The sequence below is a fragment of the Chelonoidis abingdonii genome, chromosome 1, assembly GCF_003597395.2.
Source record: "Chelonoidis abingdonii isolate Lonesome George chromosome 1, CheloAbing_2.0, whole genome shotgun sequence".
NCBI classification, from domain to species: Eukaryota; Metazoa; Chordata; order Testudines; family Testudinidae; genus Chelonoidis; species Chelonoidis abingdonii.
The window spans coordinates 42,156,237-42,176,064 of NC_133769.1; the positions used below are offsets into that span (position 1 = coordinate 42,156,237).

The 19,828-nt window shown below is 40.4% G+C and overlaps 1 protein-coding gene across 2 annotated transcripts in view; it reads left to right on the plus strand.

Moving 5' to 3' along the window:
• Positions 1-424: 424 nt before the first annotated feature.
• GRM8 (glutamate metabotropic receptor 8) overlaps positions 425-19,828 on the plus strand; it is a 517,546-nt gene continuing 498,142 nt past the window's right edge. For both annotated transcript variants that reach the window (XM_075065157.1, XM_075065150.1), the window contains exon 1: positions 425-1,246. In XM_075065157.1, coding sequence (XP_074921258.1) covers positions 737-1,246 — 510 coding nt within the window. In that variant the 5' untranslated portion in view covers positions 425-736. The remainder of the gene's footprint in view (positions 1,247-19,828) is intronic.

The following is a 19,828-nucleotide window of genomic DNA, read 5'->3' on the forward strand; positions in this document are numbered from 1 at the left end:
AAATCTTTGCAGGGGAAGAGTCTTAGACTGTAATAGGATGGATGGGTCCAATACAATATATTACGAGATTTAATATATTGCAGAACAAAACCCAAAGCAGTATTTAGTCTTTGTATCTAAATGTTCCTTGCAGTGCAATTGTAAATAAAAATTACTGATCTGTCTGAGCATCAAGCTAGGCTTTGTTACCTCGGTGTTGCTTCTGCTTTGCTGGTATCATTAATCTCTCAGCTTTTAGTACAGTGCAACCAGGTGTTCAAATTCACAGTGGGCCAAGAATTAGTCCCTTACATAATGTGGAAAGTAAAACCTATGCAATGTAACTCATATTCCAAAGTAAATACTGTTGACAAGTGCAAAACTGCTGAACTAAATAATATTTTTCACTGATTTTTCAGGAGTACCTCAGCTGCAGGGCAAAATGCAAGGACATGAGTTGCTGACTTCCTCCCAGCATCAGAGCCATAGATATTAATCTATATTTCAACATCAATCTACAATAGCTGAAAACACCTCACCACAAAACAAATTAGCCCATGGTACTGATGGGCGTTTTTTGTAAAACATATTTTAAAAACTTTTGTTGAGATCTATTTTCTACTTGTGGCACAATTCTATATTGTTACTTATTGGGCACTGATGGTAGCTTTCAGAAGGTGCTGCTTCAAATGGTCCACCTCCTCTTTTAGCAAGAAGGAACTTCGGGTCTTGGATAGCAACAACATCTTCAGGAAAAATGCTATACGAAGGAAAGCGGCTCGTCTCCTGCCATTGTTTCTTCCTATTAACGGCCAAATTCTACTGGATACTCAGTACGATGCAAAGAGCTCATGGCCAGGAATATGCCCACTCTATTCGACTGGATGGGGACATCATCTTGGGAGGACTGTTCCCTGTCCATGCAAAAGGAGATAGAGGGGTTCCTTGTGGGGAGCTGAAGAAGGAGAAGGGGATCCACAGACTAGAGGCAATGCTATATGCAATAGATCAGATCAACAAGGACCCCGATCTTCTTGCCAATATCACGTTAGGTGTCCGGATCCTAGATACTTGTTCCAGGGACACTTATGCACTGGAGCAGTCCTTAACATTTGTGCAAGCTTTGATAGAGAAAGATGGTTCAGATGTGAAATGTGCTAATGGAGACCCGCCTATTTTCACTAAGCCAGACAAGATATCAGGTGTAATAGGTGCTGCTGCAAGTTCTGTATCCATCATGGTTGCTAATATTTTAAGACTTTTTAAGGTAGGTAAAGTTTTCTACTCTTCATTTAAATAACAACCATCATGATAATATGTAATATGACTGTGGTATTTCCATTTTCAAAAATAAAGGGCCAAAATCAGAAGTTCTTGCCTAGTTATTTCTCCAACAAAACACTGAGCAATGATAGAAGGCACTATTCTTCAAGATGCAGAGTGCCTCTTGCAAAGTGCTAAGCACCTTACACTCTCGCTGGCTACACTAGGCATTGCGAGTTCTCAGCATCTTGCAGGAATCATTCAGTACATCAGCCCTGGGCAAACACTGTGGGATTTCACTCAAACTGTGTACTTCTTAATATTATGACTGCTCTACTGTTTAGTCCAGGGGACAGGTTACATGTATAGTGCCACTGACTGCAACAGAGCAAAAGAGAATTCTCATGTGTGTAAGATGCTCAGGATTTGGCCCAGGGTTGTCAGTGTTTGCTTCATAACTTAGTTTTTTCAAGGGTCTAGAACTCAGTAGTTAAATTTCATCTTAGGGAAACTGTTTTCTTAGAAGGGAAAATTCTGCCAGGAGTTACACATCTATATAGAGTCTCATCTAATCTGCTAGGAGTTAGGAACATTATTAAATATATGATCTTTCTAAAAGAAAACAGAGTTGTCCTTTTAAGAATTTTTTCTGTTCTGGGGTGAGTATCTGGCAAGTAACTAGACCATAAATCAGGCTAATCATGCTGGATATTTTGAAAACAAAAATTCTAAGGGTATGAAGTTTTATAAATTGGCTATTACACCTGTATTATTTTACCATCAGATCTGAGAGCTGAAAGGCGTAACAGGGACTCCCTGGGATACTTTCACAGACTAGTGTTTTGTATTGAATGTGTACCTGCTCCACAGTGGGACAAATGGATCCTCATCTAGGAAGTGTTTTGACCAAAAAAGGGGACAATTGTTGTATGTTGCCCCACTAGCTGAGAACTCACTGTTCAAAGCCTGGGATAAATATTAGGCCAGTTCACTTGAAATATTTACTCATCATCCTCAGCTGTGATGCAGTTACTATAAATGTTGAATACCTGTGTCTGCAAACATGTATTTGTTAAAGTAAAGGTTTTAGTTGAAACACAAGCAGCTGCAGTCAAGAATGTAAGATGGACTCGGCATATGCTCTTGAGTACTTTAGTTCCACAGTTTTTTGGGGAGCAGTTTTAGACAGATATATTCACATCCTCATATATCATGCTATTTAAAGTAATATACAGTTTATTAAAATCTACTGTGCTAAAAATTCCAAATGGAAGAAGCATCTCTTGGCGTAAACATACTTATATATAAAAATGAGGTATGCACTATGGCCTGATTCAGAAAAGCACTTAAAGTGATTAAGGACTGAAGTTTTATTGACATTTTATTGACATTTAACGTGTGCTTAAAGTTAATAGTGAATAGATGGCAGATTTCTTACATGCTTAAGCATGTGCTGAAGTGCCTTGCTGAATTAGGGACTGTGCCTTTTAGCTTCAATGAGATATGTCACATGTTAATGATAATGTGACCCCCTTCTCACATGAGGCCTATTTCAAAGTCCACTGATGTTATCAACTTGTGAAATTTCACAGCTGTTGGATGGACATAATGAGTCCAATTTTTGTTTAACTAGTTACAGGCTATACTTTCCAGATTCCTCCTTGGTTTAACTCCCCTGACTTAAATTGAATTACATCATGGATGAATTTGACTCAGAAAGTCTGAAAATATAACAGGCTATACATTATGCATGCAAAATGAGCCTCCTTCCATGATTTCAAAGGGTTTGGGTCAGGCCCAATGTGCAAAGAGGGTACATATCTTCACCTAATGGGATACAATAACCCTTCTAAAAATATTTTCAATTTGGTCTTAGTGAAAAAATGAGATTATATATAAAAATAACATGAAAGTTATACTTGGGCCAGATTCACTCTTGCTTTGCATCTTGTGGTATTATTTACGTATGTGCACAGTGGTTGTAAAATGCTACTATTCTGATGTGATACCATTTTGCACTCACTTCGCACATGTATAAATGACTACGCAAAGCTGCAAGACAATAGACCATTGGGCCCATGATGTCTTACTGTGACAAGCACCCCCAAAACATTACAAGTAGTAGTTTGTCAATAAACTGATTATGACTGAAAAATAAAGTCTGTTGGAATGAGGAGAGAATGGTATGTTGGCCATATGTTTTAATGTTCTTTATTTTTTGTCACTGCTAATCTTTTTTCTGTGTTTAATTCTGTTCTTCAATACTAGATCTGACCCACTTTGCATATTTCCAAGACAATCAAATAAAATGTTTAAATATAAATCCATCTGTAGGGGGACCAGGTAATTTCTCTAAATGGGAAAATATGCTTGTAATAAACTAGTGATTTGATTTGCATGTCTAGTCAAATGAAGTGTAGTGAAGCATTGTCTCTTCTCTTGAAATCTTAGTCTCTCCCGTAAATTTCACAAGGTGATATTTTTTCCATTCAGACTAGTTACCGTATTTGGCAGATCACTTCAGTCCAAGAGTTGTGTTGGCTTACTATTCTTTGTCTTCAGTGTGCTTTATTATGTTCTACGGTATAAACAGTTGAAAGGTGAGCCTGCCACATCTACAATTGTCAATTTGGATGGACAGATGAATGAATTCTAATCAATAACCTCAGCTGGAAGTGATTGGTCAGCTAACATTTAATTTTAAATTCTGCTTGATGGTAAACAGATAATGGTAAATTGAACGCTAGATGCTTCCAGTACACACAGAGGTTGTAGCTTCTGTCTGAAACTGTTCCATTGCCTGTTAATATTCATGCTGATTCCTTCCATTAAAACATCTTATCTCATTTCCTTAAGACATGGTGCCCATTGAAACCCATAGAAACCCACTGAATTCAGTGGTGCAGGAACAGGCACTTGCATACTATCGAGACTATTGAGCTCAAATGTTTACTCTGCAGTTATATAGCCCTGCAGCCAGCTGACCTGGACCAATGTGGGTGTGCCACAGGTCTTTTATCACAACATAGACATACTTAGAGTGTCACAGGCTCTGGGGCTATAAAATTGCAGTATAGACATTCAGGTTCAGGCTGGAGCGTGGCTCTGGGGCCCTTCCCACTCTGAGTACCTTTCCCAGACCCAAAGAAGAGCTCCATGTAGCTTGGAAGCATGTCTCTCTCTCACCAACAGAAGCTGGTCCAATAAAATATACTACCTCACCCACCTTGTCCCTCTAATATCCTGGGACCAACATGGCTACAACAATTTGCCTACTATAACTGTTTTGAAAACTATTATCTTCCTTGTTATTTATTAATTTTGGTGCATATTTGTTGAAAAAATCATAAGAAAGGAAGGAATTTGAGTAGAATTTAGGGTGACCAGCTAGCAAGTCTGAAAAATCAGGATGGGGGTGGGGGATAATCCTATATAAGACACAGGCCTGAATATCAGGACTGTCCCTATAAAACTGGGACAGCTGGTCACCCTAGTAGAACTTGAATGTCTTCTTGAGGCACTCTGAAGCTGGAGTAGAATATGTTTTCAGTCGTTTTAAGGGGGATTTCTTTCTGTCCTTTCTTCTGGCTTTACACTTCAGCTGAGAAGCAGCCTGTGCACTGGAGACTTGTTAAGTCTGTGTTGTAGGCAACGAGTTGATCTTGGGCCACAATCACTATGAAAATTTGAGAGCATGAGACTTGCACCGGTCAAATTATTTGCTAACTGTGAAAGTCAAGGTACACAAATGAGATTTTAAAATGTTCTATATTGATAACAGCCTTTTGTTCTTTTGAGTTATGCCTGGTTGAATTCCCGTCTTTACTGGTAATAATCACACTGGCTGTTGAATGTATCTCTTTTTAATTGATGCCCTTCTTGAAGTGGTTAACCTCTTAAATAATGCATAGCTCTGAAGTAATGGTCACTTTAATGCTTTTCTTAATGCAGAGTCACCTAGATTACTACTTCCACTCTTTGTTACTATTAAAGACAGCGTAGTAGACTGATTTAAGAAACTAAGCCTTGTAAGACATGTATTAGCTGTGAATTGAGAGCAGCAAGAAGGAAAAAAACCTATGAATTGTCTCAGATGCCAGTAATTTGTCTTCTGAAACCATGACAGCTAACTCCTGATTTCCATTATGCAATAAGATTGCAAATAACGTTCCGCTGCAGACTTAATCAATATAGCATCACATGGCACCCCTCTGGGGAAAGCTCCTATTTACTCATTTAATTGATGTAACACAGTTGCTGGTGAAAGGAGGAGACATCTCTCTTACATTTAATTATAGACTCTGCACAAGTGCCCGTAATGTACAAATTACATAGAATGATTTTTAATGTTTGCACTTTGGACTGGACTCAAAAGGTCTGATTCTGCGACCCTTACATGAGTAGCCCCATTGACATGAGTGGGACAACTTGCTTGATTAAAGGTTTCAGGATCAGACCCTATTTCAGTGCCATTTTAGGAAATATTCCCAGTGATTTTATGCAAGCATAATACCATTAATATAACACCATAGGGGTTCATGATACTTTACAGGAAGATGTGGGGCTAGATTCTCAGCAGGTGAAAATCAACATAGCTTCAGAGCTGAGCATAAGGCCCATAGTCCTTGTTCCAAGAAGTTTGTGCTCTAGATAAGAAATTATTGCTCAATAAATGTCGCTACATATGGGGCCAGATGCTCAGCTGATGAAATCTGTGTAGCTTTATTAAAGTCAGTGATCACCACCATACAAATCTGTGTTCCACACTATTTTCAAGATACATGTTATTCACCCATATTCCAACCATAACAGTTCTATTTAACAGCTTGAACCTGTAGTCTGAAGTCCAATATTACTTTAATGTGCACTTTGGAGCTACTACATGCAAGGGTTGCATACTTTGCTAGATCTGCATGTGCAATTTATCAAGTGGAAATCTGTGATGAAATTATGGGCCATATATTAGATAGTCCAAGTATGAATACATGTATAAAGTGGTTACAAAAAGATTCTGAACAGTAGCTGGGGTTTTTATGCTGCTGTTGCTCAATTTAAAAAAAAAATATTGATTCAACAGCATAAAACACACAGGTCGATAAGCCCAGCTGATAATCTGGTTGGCAACATAAACTGATTGATATTCATAGGATCCTTCTGTCTCAGTTCCTTTGCAAGAAGCAAGCAAACTGGGGACCAAAGAGAGAGGCTCTTATCCTCGGCCAGTCTCCTGACAAATTAGCCAAGCTACAGTTCTGTTTTTTTATGTTTGTATATCTCCACCAATATCATATGGGGGTGTTTTTTTTCTTTTTCTTTTCTACCAGCTGTTAGACTAGATGTTAGATCCCAGTTGTTAATGAGGTTGCTTGTTCTTACACTCTATACTAATCAAGGTGCTTGGTGCAAACTTTGTCTTGTCTTTATCTTTGCAGGAAGGGAAGGGAGAGGATGTGAAAGATTATGGTTAGAAACATAGGGTACATTTACACTTCAAGCTGGGGTGTGTGATTTCCAGACCAAGGAGCCATTCTTGTGCCAGTTTGCTGAGAGCTACTAGGAACATGTCTTTACGAGCTGCAAATCATACCCCAGCTTAAAATGTAGACATACCCATAGATTCCAATGCCAGAAAGGGTCACTGATCGAGTCTAACCTCCTATATATCACAGACCACAAAACTTCCCCCAAATAACTCCTGTTTGAACAAGAGCTTAACTTTTAGAAAAATATCCAATCTCGATTTAAAAATTGCCAGTGATGGAGAATCCATCAGGACTCTGGCAAATTGTTCCAATGGTTCACTACCCTCACTGTTAAAAATGTGTGCCGTTATTTCTAGCCCAAATTTATCAAGCTTCAACTTCCAACTGTTGCATGCTTGACTTTAATAACAATGCAAGATGTCAAAAATAACAAGCTTAGAGGAAATTATTAACTGAAGATTAATAGAGCACTACACAGGACACAGAAAGAAAACATACATCACCACCTTCTGTGAATGATGAAAGGATGGCATTCTGTTCCTTCCCTCTGTAACTGGAAGAATTCTGTCAGTGTTCATTCCCAATCTCTCTCTCCAAACCTCTTTCCTTTTATAGGGTGTGAGGCAAATAAATTCCTGTTGGAGGAAAAAAAAATACTTTCCCATAATAGATACTGTTTTGAGTATCTCAGTTGAGCTAATTCTTAATGAAATTTCTTTTGTGATATCTTATCTTATGTGATTGATAGGCTAAAGGACTTCCAATTCCATTAGTATTCAAAACACCTGTTGTGTTAAGACATCCTAGCATCTTCCAATGGGTCATTACTTCATAAATCACAGAAAACATCGGTGATAATAAATATCCCTTATCAATTACAAAGCATAATTACTGCAATATACTTTTGTAGGTCCCTTCATTAGTTTTGAGGGGCTCTTTCCCTGGATGTCTGGACTTTCACAGACTCAGAGGTGCAGGAGATATTTAGGTGCAGCCCAGTACTTAATTACATGTATTCCTGATCATTTTCATGTCCTAAATTCAGTTTAAGGACAGCACTTTTCAGCTTCATACATTCAGGGGACTAAATTTATAGGTATACAACATAAAAAGGATTTTGGTTAACATATACAAGAATTCTGAGAGCTTAACATATAAAATGTTAATATTTATTAACATAACCTTTGGATCTTATCCTACCTTCTTTTGTGAGATTAAAGCCTATTATCAAATATTTTTCCCCACGTAGGTACTTACAGAATGTGATCAAGTCACCCCTTAACCATCTTTGTTATGTAAATATAGTGATAGACCCAAAAAGCACAATCTAAGGCATGCTTTCTAATTCTTTAATCATTCTCTTAGCTCTTCTCTGAACCCCCTCCAATATATCAATATCCTTTTTAGCCCAGGGTTAATTGATATCTATTTATTCTTTTTCAGATCCTGAAATTGGCTGGGGATTTCACAGTACAAATAGACATGGAGTGAGATTCTAAACTTCACCTTTGAGAACTCACAGCCCAGGGGGAGGAGGGTCTAAATGGATTTAAGTCACCTATGCACCCTCTGGATTGTAGGCTACTCTGGCTCTTTTACTCAATATAAAATGTTTGGAGTGGTGGCGAAGATCTCACCCATGGCTCTTGCCCCAAAGAGCTTCAAAGTGGGATAACGAACATTAGAAAGGATTTTTTTTGTTGGTGGGGAGAAGGAGGGTGGATTACAACAATATGATGTCATGGCTCCTGAGTGAAGACTAGGGCACAGTGTGCATTTATTTTTTATTCCAAGGTTTAGGGTTTCTGGTGGTAAGGGTAGGTCTTATTACTGTCTACAGGTATAAGGCAGGCACTTCTGCCTTATAGCGTAGCATCCCTTATTCTTCCAACAGAGAAAGTGTGGATTCTGCATCTCTGTTGAGCATTTCTAATGTGGGGTATCTAGGTGTCAACTCAATTTTTATATTGAAAACAAATTTGCAGAGTTTGAAAACTTTACCAGACAGAGGTAAGGAAATGCAAAAGACGAGATTAAGGAATATACCAGTGAGGGAATCTCCCCTACCATCCACAGCTGTTCAGTAGGGAAGGGTATTGGACTTTCTCTGTGGTTGCTGTCCAGCATCCTGCATGGTGGCTCCAGTTCCCATAGCAACATCTGGCTGGGCAGTGTTGAAAACACTTGAAGCTCCATTTCATTCTTGCAGCTGTAAAACAGGAAGAGCTTTCTGTTCCTCCTCCCACCTCCAAACTCTTCTGACTGTCATGAAGACAGGATCTTCAATAGCCTATCCCTCCCTCAGAGCCTCCTCGCTGCTGAGAGGTGCTCTATCACTCCATCTCTGGGCAAGCTGTAGGGAACTTATAAAACATTGTGAACCTTGAAGAATTTATCAGCCTGGCTGTTTGCATGTGTTACTTACACACAAAGGGCCAAATCCTGTGCCTGGTTTTCATGGTAATGAGTTTGATAGCTCCATATGGCTGTGTAAACTGATGCCGGGGATGTTCTGTTTGTGAACACAATGGGGAAAGGAGACAACCTGCAGTGGCAGACAAGGATGTGCTCAAGACAATAGAGTAAATGAGCTGGGCAGCTACCTACTCCTATGGATCCTAGTGCAGATGTTCCCCAGCTGAGTCTGCCACCAGAGCTGCTGCAGCTCTAAAATAACATTTTTTGCAGCTCCCATGCATGGTGGCTGGGGAAACTGGGGAGATGGGATGAGATCAGGGTCTCTCCATTGTTTTGGTAGATCAAAGGTCACTAGTTCCCCTGGTGAATGGGAGGAGATATTTTTGGGCGTATTGATTCTTCCAGGCCAAAATCTCCATTTCTCAGCTGTCTGCCATGGAGGCTTCTATGCAGTCTATAAAGACCATTTAGCGTCTGTCTCTCTCCTGGGCTGATTGCCAATAAGCATATCATGTTGATATATGCCATCATGTGCCAGCAATGCCCCTCTGCCATATACATTGGCCAAACCGGACAGTCTCTACGCAAAAGAATACATGGACACAAATCTGACATCAGGAATCATAACATTCAAGAACCAGTGGGAGAACACTTCAGCCTCTCTAACCACTAAGTGACAGACTTTAAGGTGGCAATTTTGCAACAAAAAAACTTCAGAAACAGACTCCAAAGAGAGACTCCTGAACTTGAATTAATATGCAAATTTGATACAGTGAACTTAGGTTTGAACAGAGACTAGGAATAGTGGGGCATTACACTAATTGAATCTATTTCTCCATGCTAAAATATCCTCCTCACACCTTCTATGGGTCATCTCGATTATCACTTCAAAGGTTTTTTTCTCTCTTCTGCTGATGATAGCTCATCTCAATTGATTGGCCTCTTACAGTTGGTATGGCTACTCCCATCTTTTCATGTTCTCTGTATGTATAAATATCTTCTTTCTGTGTGTTCCATTCTATGCATCCGATGAAGTGAGTTTTAGCCCTTGAAAGCTTATGCTCAAATAAATTTGTTGGTCCATGCATTTAAGACTAGTATTCTTTAAAATGTCTGAATCTATATTGAATGGTTAAAGTCTGACGGAAAATAGAGACATTTGCCTACACTGGTTTCCTCCCATCTAAAAATCTCAAGCTATCCCTAATCTTCCCAGCGCCACTCCATCTGTCACTTTTACACATGTCCTAGTCAATGTCACCATGGGAGCAGCCCAGGGACAATGGTTTGCATGTGAATCAAGATGGGTGGACAATATGCTTGGAGAACTAGCATGTTAGGCTTTCTATTTTTTTTTGCCAAAATATACCTTCGAAATATTTTTGTTTAAACAATGGAGGCCTTATTTACCCTGTACAGACAAATTCTCCTTGTTACGCTACTGCAACCCTATTGACTTCAGCTGCCTCTTTTTGTGTGAGAGGAATTTGGCCCATAATATTTATTTTTTACGTGTTTACCTTATGTGGATTATATGCATATGTATCTATAAAATGCAGGTGATTTTCAGGAGCTTCTCTTTTGGGTTTACGTATAATTGTCCAGAAATTCAGGGGGCATTTTTTGCAAATAAACACAAAGCTTGAAATTGCAGTTATCCAAGCATGTTCTGGGAATTTCTTTGCCTTATGTTGTTTCACATGAATACCCTGAGCTGTCAGCCTTGTGCTGCTCTTACTGTGACATTGATTAAGACATGCATGATATATGAGTGTGTGTGTGTATTCAAATGACTCATTTGTGACTTTTTGCCACTTGCATTGGGCACATAGTCGCAGTGGGAACAATAATCAGGACAGTGTCTCAATCCCTCCCTGATTGCCCAGGCAGGTCCCCAATGTGTGATAGGAAGGAGCAGTCCCTGAACTAAATGGAATATAGGGACTGCACCTGTATAGAGCCCTGCCCAATATGGCCCCCCTATCAATATATCTGGATGTCCTGTGTGTATGTTCTCCATGATCAGAAGTTGGTTTGAAGAAAATATATGCCCTTTGGTGGCAATTTGAATTGTGTGGACCCTGATCCTGAATCCACAGGGGGGTTATTTGTGTTCTTGTGAAGTCTCTGACTTTAGAGACTCCATGTAGGTGCCAGACCCATCCAAACCTGGCTACAGTATTTAGACCATGGTTTCTGAAATTTATAAAAGGCCTACTCCTCTTGTCAAGGAGAGTTTGGCCATTAACTTTGATGGGAGTAAGAGCAAGCTCTAGAAATCTACCCAAGACATTGGCATACTCATCAAAATGTGGTGATTAAACCATACGAGTGTTCAGTTTACTGTATCAGCCTGTATTTGTCATTAATCTTTTCTGCAGCAGGATAGTTGAAATAATTAGCTACTTAAAATTAATTAGGATGAGATTATTTTTCCCTCTCTGTAGTTAAAACCAAGAAGGAAAAAAATCTTATCTGAGATGTGAGAAAATTTTTCTTTATTTCCCTTCCATTTAAAAAAATGGGTTTAAAATCAACTTTTTAAGATGAACAGATTTGTCTTTAGTTGTTTTCTAGATATTTTCAATTTCTGAAAATATTTAATTATAAAAGGAAACCATAGCCAACACATCTTTTATTTTTACAGTATTTTCTGTACCTTATTACAAGCCCATATCTATTTAGTGCCTGAACATTTTGCCTATTATTGGTTAGAATATGCCATTGAAAATGATTTGATTCCCCCCCTCTTGTTTTTGACAGTTCTGCTGCCATTACATAAAACAGCTTTTATATCTCTTTATGTTTCCATGGTAATAGATACCTGGATCACCTTAGAACACCCTAAGATTCAACTGTGATTATGCTGTCAGTGACAAGTGTAAGTATCATGGGCGAGAAAGCAAATACCAGGGCAACAGTATAGATAACTGAAGTGTACAGCAAATACTTTACAACTATCAATAATGAAATAGTTTGGAAATATTTTAACTGCAGCCAGAGGAAATAATGGATTTCCAGATTCCATGAAAACTGTTCAGAGTGATTAGCATCAATTTTAATTTGTGCTAAGATGTTCAAGGCAAGGGAGTGCAAAATCAACCTGATACATTGTATTTTACAGTATATTAGTAATTTATGCTCCTAAAGTTCTAATATTTCTTATCCATAGCTGAAGGTAGTAATGACTAGTGGATACAGAAAAGGTCTAGCAGTCAGGACGTTTGGGTTATATTCCCAGGTCTGCCACTGATTCACTATGTGACTGTGGGCAAATTACTTAACCTCTTTGTGCCTCACTTTCCTAATCTCTATAATAGTTAATAATATAGAAAGGTCATGTGAGGCTCAATTAATTTTTATAACATGGTTTTGTTGTTGTTGTAAATAAATCTAAGATGTTCAGGTTTCTATTATCATTCCATGTGTATATCAACATGTGTATCTGAACATCTTACAAAGAGGTTGTAAAGAACGGCCAATGCTCTAATTTTCTTCCGACACCCCCTGGGCAAATGGGACAATGTGGTTTGTTTTGTTTTTCTTTTCTCAGATGAAGGACTTTGCATAGCTGGAAAGGGCTCTTTTACCCTGTGACAGAATGGACTAGACCCAAAAGGCCCCCTGCTGGAAGGCTCAGAGTCCTGCCACATCCATCCCAAGAAACCAGCAGTGGAGAGGTCCTCCAAGCAGGCTAGAGTGGCTGCAGGGGAAGCAGCCAATCATAGAGACTTCAGGAAGCAGCCAATGAGGGTCTAGCAGGCTCATATAAAAGAAGCTGCAGGGCTAGCATGAGTTCAGTCTGCTAACAGGGGTTGGGGGAGCAAGAGGTGCTCCTGGCAGGCTGCATGGGTTAAGGCAGGTAGTTGCTGGCGTGGACCCGGGAAGCAAAGGGATAGCTTCTGGCTGGCTGCCAGGAATTGATTAAGCTGGGCTATGGGGAAGCAGACCTGGGAAAAGCAGTTAGTTAAAGGGACATGGCCCATGGCTGCTACTTAGAGGGTCCCTGGGCTGGGACCCCGAGTAGTGGGTGGGCCTGGATCCCTTCACCCTCTACAGCCATTGGGGAAGTGGCTGTGCCTGAGAGAAGGGAGTTTAGAGAGGTCCAGGGAAATGACCTCATGTAGACCTCATGCATCCGACGAAGTGGGTATTCACCCATGAAAGCTCATGCTCCAATACATCTGTTACTCTTTAAGGTGCCATGGGACTCTTTGCTGCTTTCTCATGTAGACTTGCTATCCCCCTGGAAGGGGACTTAACTGAGACTTGCCCAGCTGGGGTCAAAGAATTAAAGGGCATGTGAAGAGCTTCCAGGGAGGAAGCCCTGTGGGATGTGGCTCCACCCCAGAGCAGGATGCACATAAGCTACCAGCTAGGATTCTGAGATAGGTCCTGTTGGTCAGATTGAGGATGGGATCCTGGGGGGAGCTAAAGAGAGTTTTCAAACAGAGGTGTACCTTGATGGACCTGGTTGGACCATTAAAGGACTGAGCCCAGGGAGGGCTGCAGGACATTTTGGAGAGGGTACTCCAGGAGGGGTTTGTTTGCACATGGACTGCAGGTGCCTTGGCCAGAGGACTGAGTCACTGGAGACCTGCCTGACACATGCAGTGGCTGACAAGGGGCATAGTGAGCTGAGAAACTGAGAATACTGCAGGCATGCACGCAGTCGACCAGGGGCCGCTTGTGAGAGGTGGGTGCCACCCCATTGCGTATTCTTTCAAAGCTGATTTTTTTCCATGAGATCCTGTCCATAATAATATAAATACAGCACAATTCACTGAATTATTTCCCCGTCCCTTCTATTTTCTTTAACAGTGCAAATAAATGCTAGTTTCACAAAGAATTTCAAAAACAAGGCCCAAAGGCTAATGTACAGAGTCCACTAAGGGCCAGCTTCTGAACTGGAACATGAATCCCATGGTGAAAGCTTTTTAAGAGACTATGTCAACAGAATACACATTTTCTCAGTGTGGAGGTCTCCTGCTGCTACATAAATGTGAGGTGAAGCCAAGACATTTATATTTAAAGGAGACATTGATCCTGTGACAGTGTTTTAGTGCAATGATTATTTTTATTAGCCCAAATGACAGATATAGATGAAGCTTTATTTTTCTGCAGGATGTCTGCTGTAGTAGAGTGACAGTTGTACAATATTATTACTGACCTCCTGCATTCTGACGGTCATTGGAAAACAAGCACTACTGGGTGCTGCAGCCAACTAGTAAAATAACTGAGGTGTGTGTTTTTTTTTGTTTTGTTTTGTTCTGAAGCACACTGTGCTTTTAGGAATAAACTGGCTTCTAACTAGCTAAATGTTTCTTCTTTCGGTAGCATTTATCAGTGAACAATAGTCAGCCATACAAGAGTCTTACTGAAAGGCACAATTTCTCAAATGCTTCTCTGGGCTGTGATCTGAATATGGACCTAACCAGAAAAGCTTTATGCTGTCTGTGAGAGGAGAATTGATGTTTCTTCTGCTTGCTTCCCCTCTCCACGCAGAACTTCTTCATGCATGGAGGGCTTGAACAGAGCCTGAGATTCCATACCATAAAAGGCAAAGAAGGTCTTAGATATATTTACTGGAAGGTTATGCATTGATATGGGGCTGTGTGTGTGTGTGCCTGTTTCTTAATCTTGTTGGTCTCTCTTTTGTCATCATCTTCCTATTTTTTTTAAAGAAAATTTTACTTTATCACCACCATTCTCAGCACCTTCACAAGAGAATACTCCAGTCAACATTCTCCAATCACATTCAGGCAAATGTTCCCTGGCCCTGCTATGATAAATGGGAGAGGCTCTACCTCGAGGCGGGCAACCTACGGCCTGAGAGCTGCATCCAGCTCTTCAGACCTTTTAATCTGTCCTTCAAGCTCCCACCAGGGAACAGAGTCGGGGCTTACCCCACTCCGTGTGGCTCCTGGAGGCTGCACCCCAACCACCCCCGTGCCTCAGCCCTTATCCCCCCACCTTCTGAACCCCTTGGTCCCAGCCCAGAGCACCCTCCTGCACTCCAGAGCCTCTCATCCCCAGCCGTGCGCCAGAGCCTGCACCCTCAGCTGGAGCCTCGTTCCCTCCCCGCCAGCACACCAACCTGCTGCTCTATCCCAGAACCCCCTCCCACCTTCTCATTTCTGGCCCCATCCCAGATCCCACACCCCCAGCCAGAGCCCTTACCCCCCCCATAGCCCAACCCCCAATTTCATGAGCATTTGTGGCCCACCAGACAATTTTCATACCCAGATGTGGCCCTCATGCCAAAAAGTTTGCCCACCCTTGCTCTACCTGGTCTCAGTTTGTGGAGGCAGCAGGTACTGAGTCTCAGAAGGTGGAACTGAAATTTGGGTAATGGGGACCACATACATGCTGTAGTTGGGGTCTGGGAGCAGAGTATACTGGGAAGGCAACCTCATGGGGGTGAGTGAGCGCTAATGGGACAGAGAGGTAAAAGATCTTCACTTAGGCCTGCCATGGGGAGGTAGGTCAGAATGATACTGCTAATGGGGAAAAAGAAAGAAGGGAGAAATCTGACTTTCTCTTGTCCGTAACTTCATTTTACTCTAACACTTACCAGAAGAGAATTACTTTTAGTTGGGGCTTCTGAGATATAGCAAAACAGTTTGGGTGAATGTTAGGGAAATAGCGCTTACTATGCCCCGTCTTCCATTGTCTCATGCACTGTCTCCTAGTTCCTAACCCAGAATGGTGGAATAGGAGTGGAATGGACTTCTGTCTACTCCACAGGAGGAGCAGCTTGCCAGGTGGATGGGGCAATTAGTCTTCTCTCCCTCGCCTGCTGCTGTGTCAGAACTTCTCTGCTGAGCTGCCAATCCTGCTTTGCACTTCAAGAGGGGCACCTCAGCAGAGTAGCTGGCTTGAAGCAGCAGGCAGCTAGCACAAAAAACTCATCTCCTCCTTGGCTGGATAGAACAGTAATTTCTTAAATTCTGGTTAGTCAAAACAAATATAGAGTCAGTCAGGAGTAACCTCAAGGAAGCCAAAGGAATTATATTGATGTAAAATTTAGATTTGAGAGAAAAATCAGGATAACAGAGTCAAGTTGAAGTATGAAAAATAGCACTCAACTTCTACTGCTTTCAGTGGGACTACTGGCATAGTCAGATTCTACTCCATGTGAATAAGTACAGTAAGAGCAGAAGTAGGCTCTTCATTATTTCATCATGCTATGATCTAATGATCCTCCTTTTATCTTAGGCTGAGGGGGATACAAATGCCTCCCTTGGGAGCAGATGATGATTTATTTCTGAAGGTCAGCTGTTGGTCCTGTAAGAGTGGTATGACTAGTGTATATTTCAAGGACATATCACCTCAGAAATGGCTTTTGTACTACTGGCTAGATAGAAGATGCATGGCCTATATTCTGATCTCATTTATTTCATAGGGAGCTCCATCTGTGATTCAGAACAAAACTGAGCTCACATCAATCTAATTGTGTGTGTGGTCTCTCTCCTCTTTCTTTCTAATGCGTTTGCATTGGTCCATATGAATATTTGAAAGGTATAATCCTAAAAAGGAAGAAGAATTAGTGTAAGATATATGGGATGACTAGGAGTAAACTGTACACAAGTTAAGAAAGGAGAATTTGGGGCTGAATATCAGGAAAAAATGTGTCGGGATGTTCCCTATTGTCCCTTGTCTATGGCTTTGTTCATCTGCAATAGCTGGTGTAAAAGTCTCCCAAGAGAAGAGATGGAAACCTATTTGCTTAGAATCTTTAAAATTAGACTAGGCAAAAGTACAAAAATGGCAAGTAGGAAACATTCCTGCATTGGGAGGAAAGTGGTCTAGGTGAGTGACTGGTCTGTTCCACTTCTAACTTGGATTCTGAATGAGATTCTTTCCATAACAAAGCCCAGGACTTAAAAGTTACGATCTGCAATATTTACTTGCCAAAGTCTGAAGGCAATACATATTGTCTGGGGGATTAAAGGATTGATTCTCTTTGTGCTCTACTGAGGCAGAACTGAAATGTTTATAATGAAAGTAAAAGCTATTATAAATCATGAAGAAAGAAACCAGGCTGTAAGTCATCTTTACTGGATATAATATGATAGTGCCCTTTGAACATTAAGTGTATACATTGATCTCATTAACAATATGTCTTTGTCTTTCTCAGTATTACAAAAAAGGGCTATATTCCCTTTTCAGTTACACCTCTGCAACCTCACTGAAGTTAATGGTGTTGGATCAACCTACTGGGAACAATTTGGTCAACTATATCTAGAAATTTCTGAAAACCAAAAATTTATCATTTTGGGAAGAGGTACGCTGTCTTTAGCACCAGCTGAACAACAATACAAAAAACAGATAGGTAGGAGACTCAAGACAAATTGACTAGTAACCTGAGGAAAAAAATATGGTTCAGAATGTGTGTATAACAGGAAGATTTTTCAGTCCTTTGTGGTGGAAGTTACACCTGGGACTGCTCTTGGAAAATGTCCAAATGTAACGAATTGTCAGAGTACAGAGGGGATGGTTAATCATAGAACATGGGGGTAGGGAGGGGAAGAATCACAAAAGACCTGCCCATTTGGAATGTCATAAAAATGTCCTGAAATCAAGGTATTATTTTCTGAGTGGATCACCAATTGGAAAAGCCAGTTAATATACATATAAAACTTTTACTGTCAATAATGAAGGACTTACACTTTGGCGATAAGCATCTGAAATCCACAGTTCAAGCTTTAATTATTTTATTTCCTCATCCATTTATAGTTGAAAACCTTTTGTATCTGGTAAGGGAGGAGTGATTGGCAAGGTGGTGTGGGGTGCCCACAAAGAAACAAAGCGCCATCCTACTTGATAGCCCATGGGTTCTAAAGGATCCACTTCCTTTGGGGGCAGGCCTTGCAGCCTTTTCTCTGAGTGGGGCAAACCACCTCCTCCTTGGTGGGAATGGATGCTGTGTGCCTGGGTACCTGGAGAGGAAGGATGATATGGGTGGTTAGAGTACTAGTTTAGGACTCAAAAGACTCAGGTTCAATTCCTTCCTTCATTACACAGTCACCTAGCCTCTCTCTGTGCTTCAGTTTCCCATCTGTAAAATAGAGGTAATATTTCCCAACCTGACAGTGTTTTGAGCATTAATACATTAAAGAATGTTGGGTGCTCAGATAACTATGGTGATGAGTGCCATATAAGTACCTAAGATAGATAGATCTTGATAAGAGACTCCTCCTCCACAGCCCACTGCCATGGGTTTTCCTGTGGGAAAGGATGATCTGACCCACTATAGGGTTTTAATGTGCAAATTATCAGTTGCTATAAGCAAATGTTGAAATCCTGCCTGAACTGTAAATACAGATTGTATATCCCCAAGAGAAAAGCATGACAGTCAAAGAAAAACAGCTCAAGTGATAGAAAAAAATATTCAGATTACTGCCCCTGAAAAATTAAAACTGTTCAAGTTCAGTGCTGAAATTTATTTTAAAATCAGTGGAAGAACAAATGACTGTCATTACCACAACAAAGCATGATATTAAATACTGTGTGATAAAAGAAGATTAAGATAGAATCTGGAATTTACATTAATTCTACCTAGCCAAGTGGATTATTTTTTTTCTTAAATGCTTGAGAAAAATGACAGTCAAATTGGATTTGAAAATGACTTGCATGACAATTATTCAAGTTCACTTTTGTGCCTCAGGAAACATTTAAAAAAAAAGATATTTTGTTTTCACTAAAAGTTTGTTTGCTTTTCTGTATGTGGGGAATGAATCCCTGTAGAGCATAGCCCCTGGAAGTCATTTGACTGACCTAGTCTGAATGGAATGCATTAGTAACTAGGGCCTGTTCTACATGAGGAAATTAGGTCGATATAACTACATTGCTCAGGGGTGTGAAAAATCCACCTCCCTCAGCGACAGTTAAACTGACTTAATCTCAGTGCAGACAGTGCTAGTCTGACTGGGAAATTCTCCCATCAACCTCGCTACCAGTGGGAGCTGCGATTGACTGAACCTGAGGATGCGGCAGGTAAACAAAGTGGCCTGGCCTGCCAAAGGTTGCCGATCCCTGATCTATGCCAATGGGAGAATCCCTCCCGTCAGCTTAGACAACATCTTCATTGAAGCATTACACTGGTGCAGCTGCCCCACGGCAGTGTTTTAAGTATAGACAAGCCCCAAGATTAACTCTGATACATTCTAGAAAATACAGCTTCATATATTTACTTTTCTGCCATTTCTATTTTTACCAAGAATTAAAAAGCATTAATGCGATATTATGAGCAAATATGAGGTACAGTTCTTTTTTTCACTTACCCTGGTGTAACTCCTAGTGGGAGAGCACAATCTAGCTCAAGCTATTCAACATAACAAATATATTTCTACTGAAACAGTGAGTGCTCAGTCTGCTAAGAATAACCATTAACACTGTGTGGAAAAGGACATTAATAATCCAGAACTACTATATGCTCAATGATGGATTCACTATATAATTCTTTTAGCCATTAATTATCCATTTGGGAAAGTATTGTACATCAACTAAAGAACAGTTCAGAGCTTGTTTAAAAGTGGGTTCCATATTCACTTCTTGAGAAAAGCCCTGTGCCTATTATTCCAGCTAAATATTGGGTGAACTGGTAGAACTGAAGAGGCAGTTGAAAACAATATGGCAGATTACAAGAGGATTCTTTTTTAGGGTCTGATTAAAAGCCCACT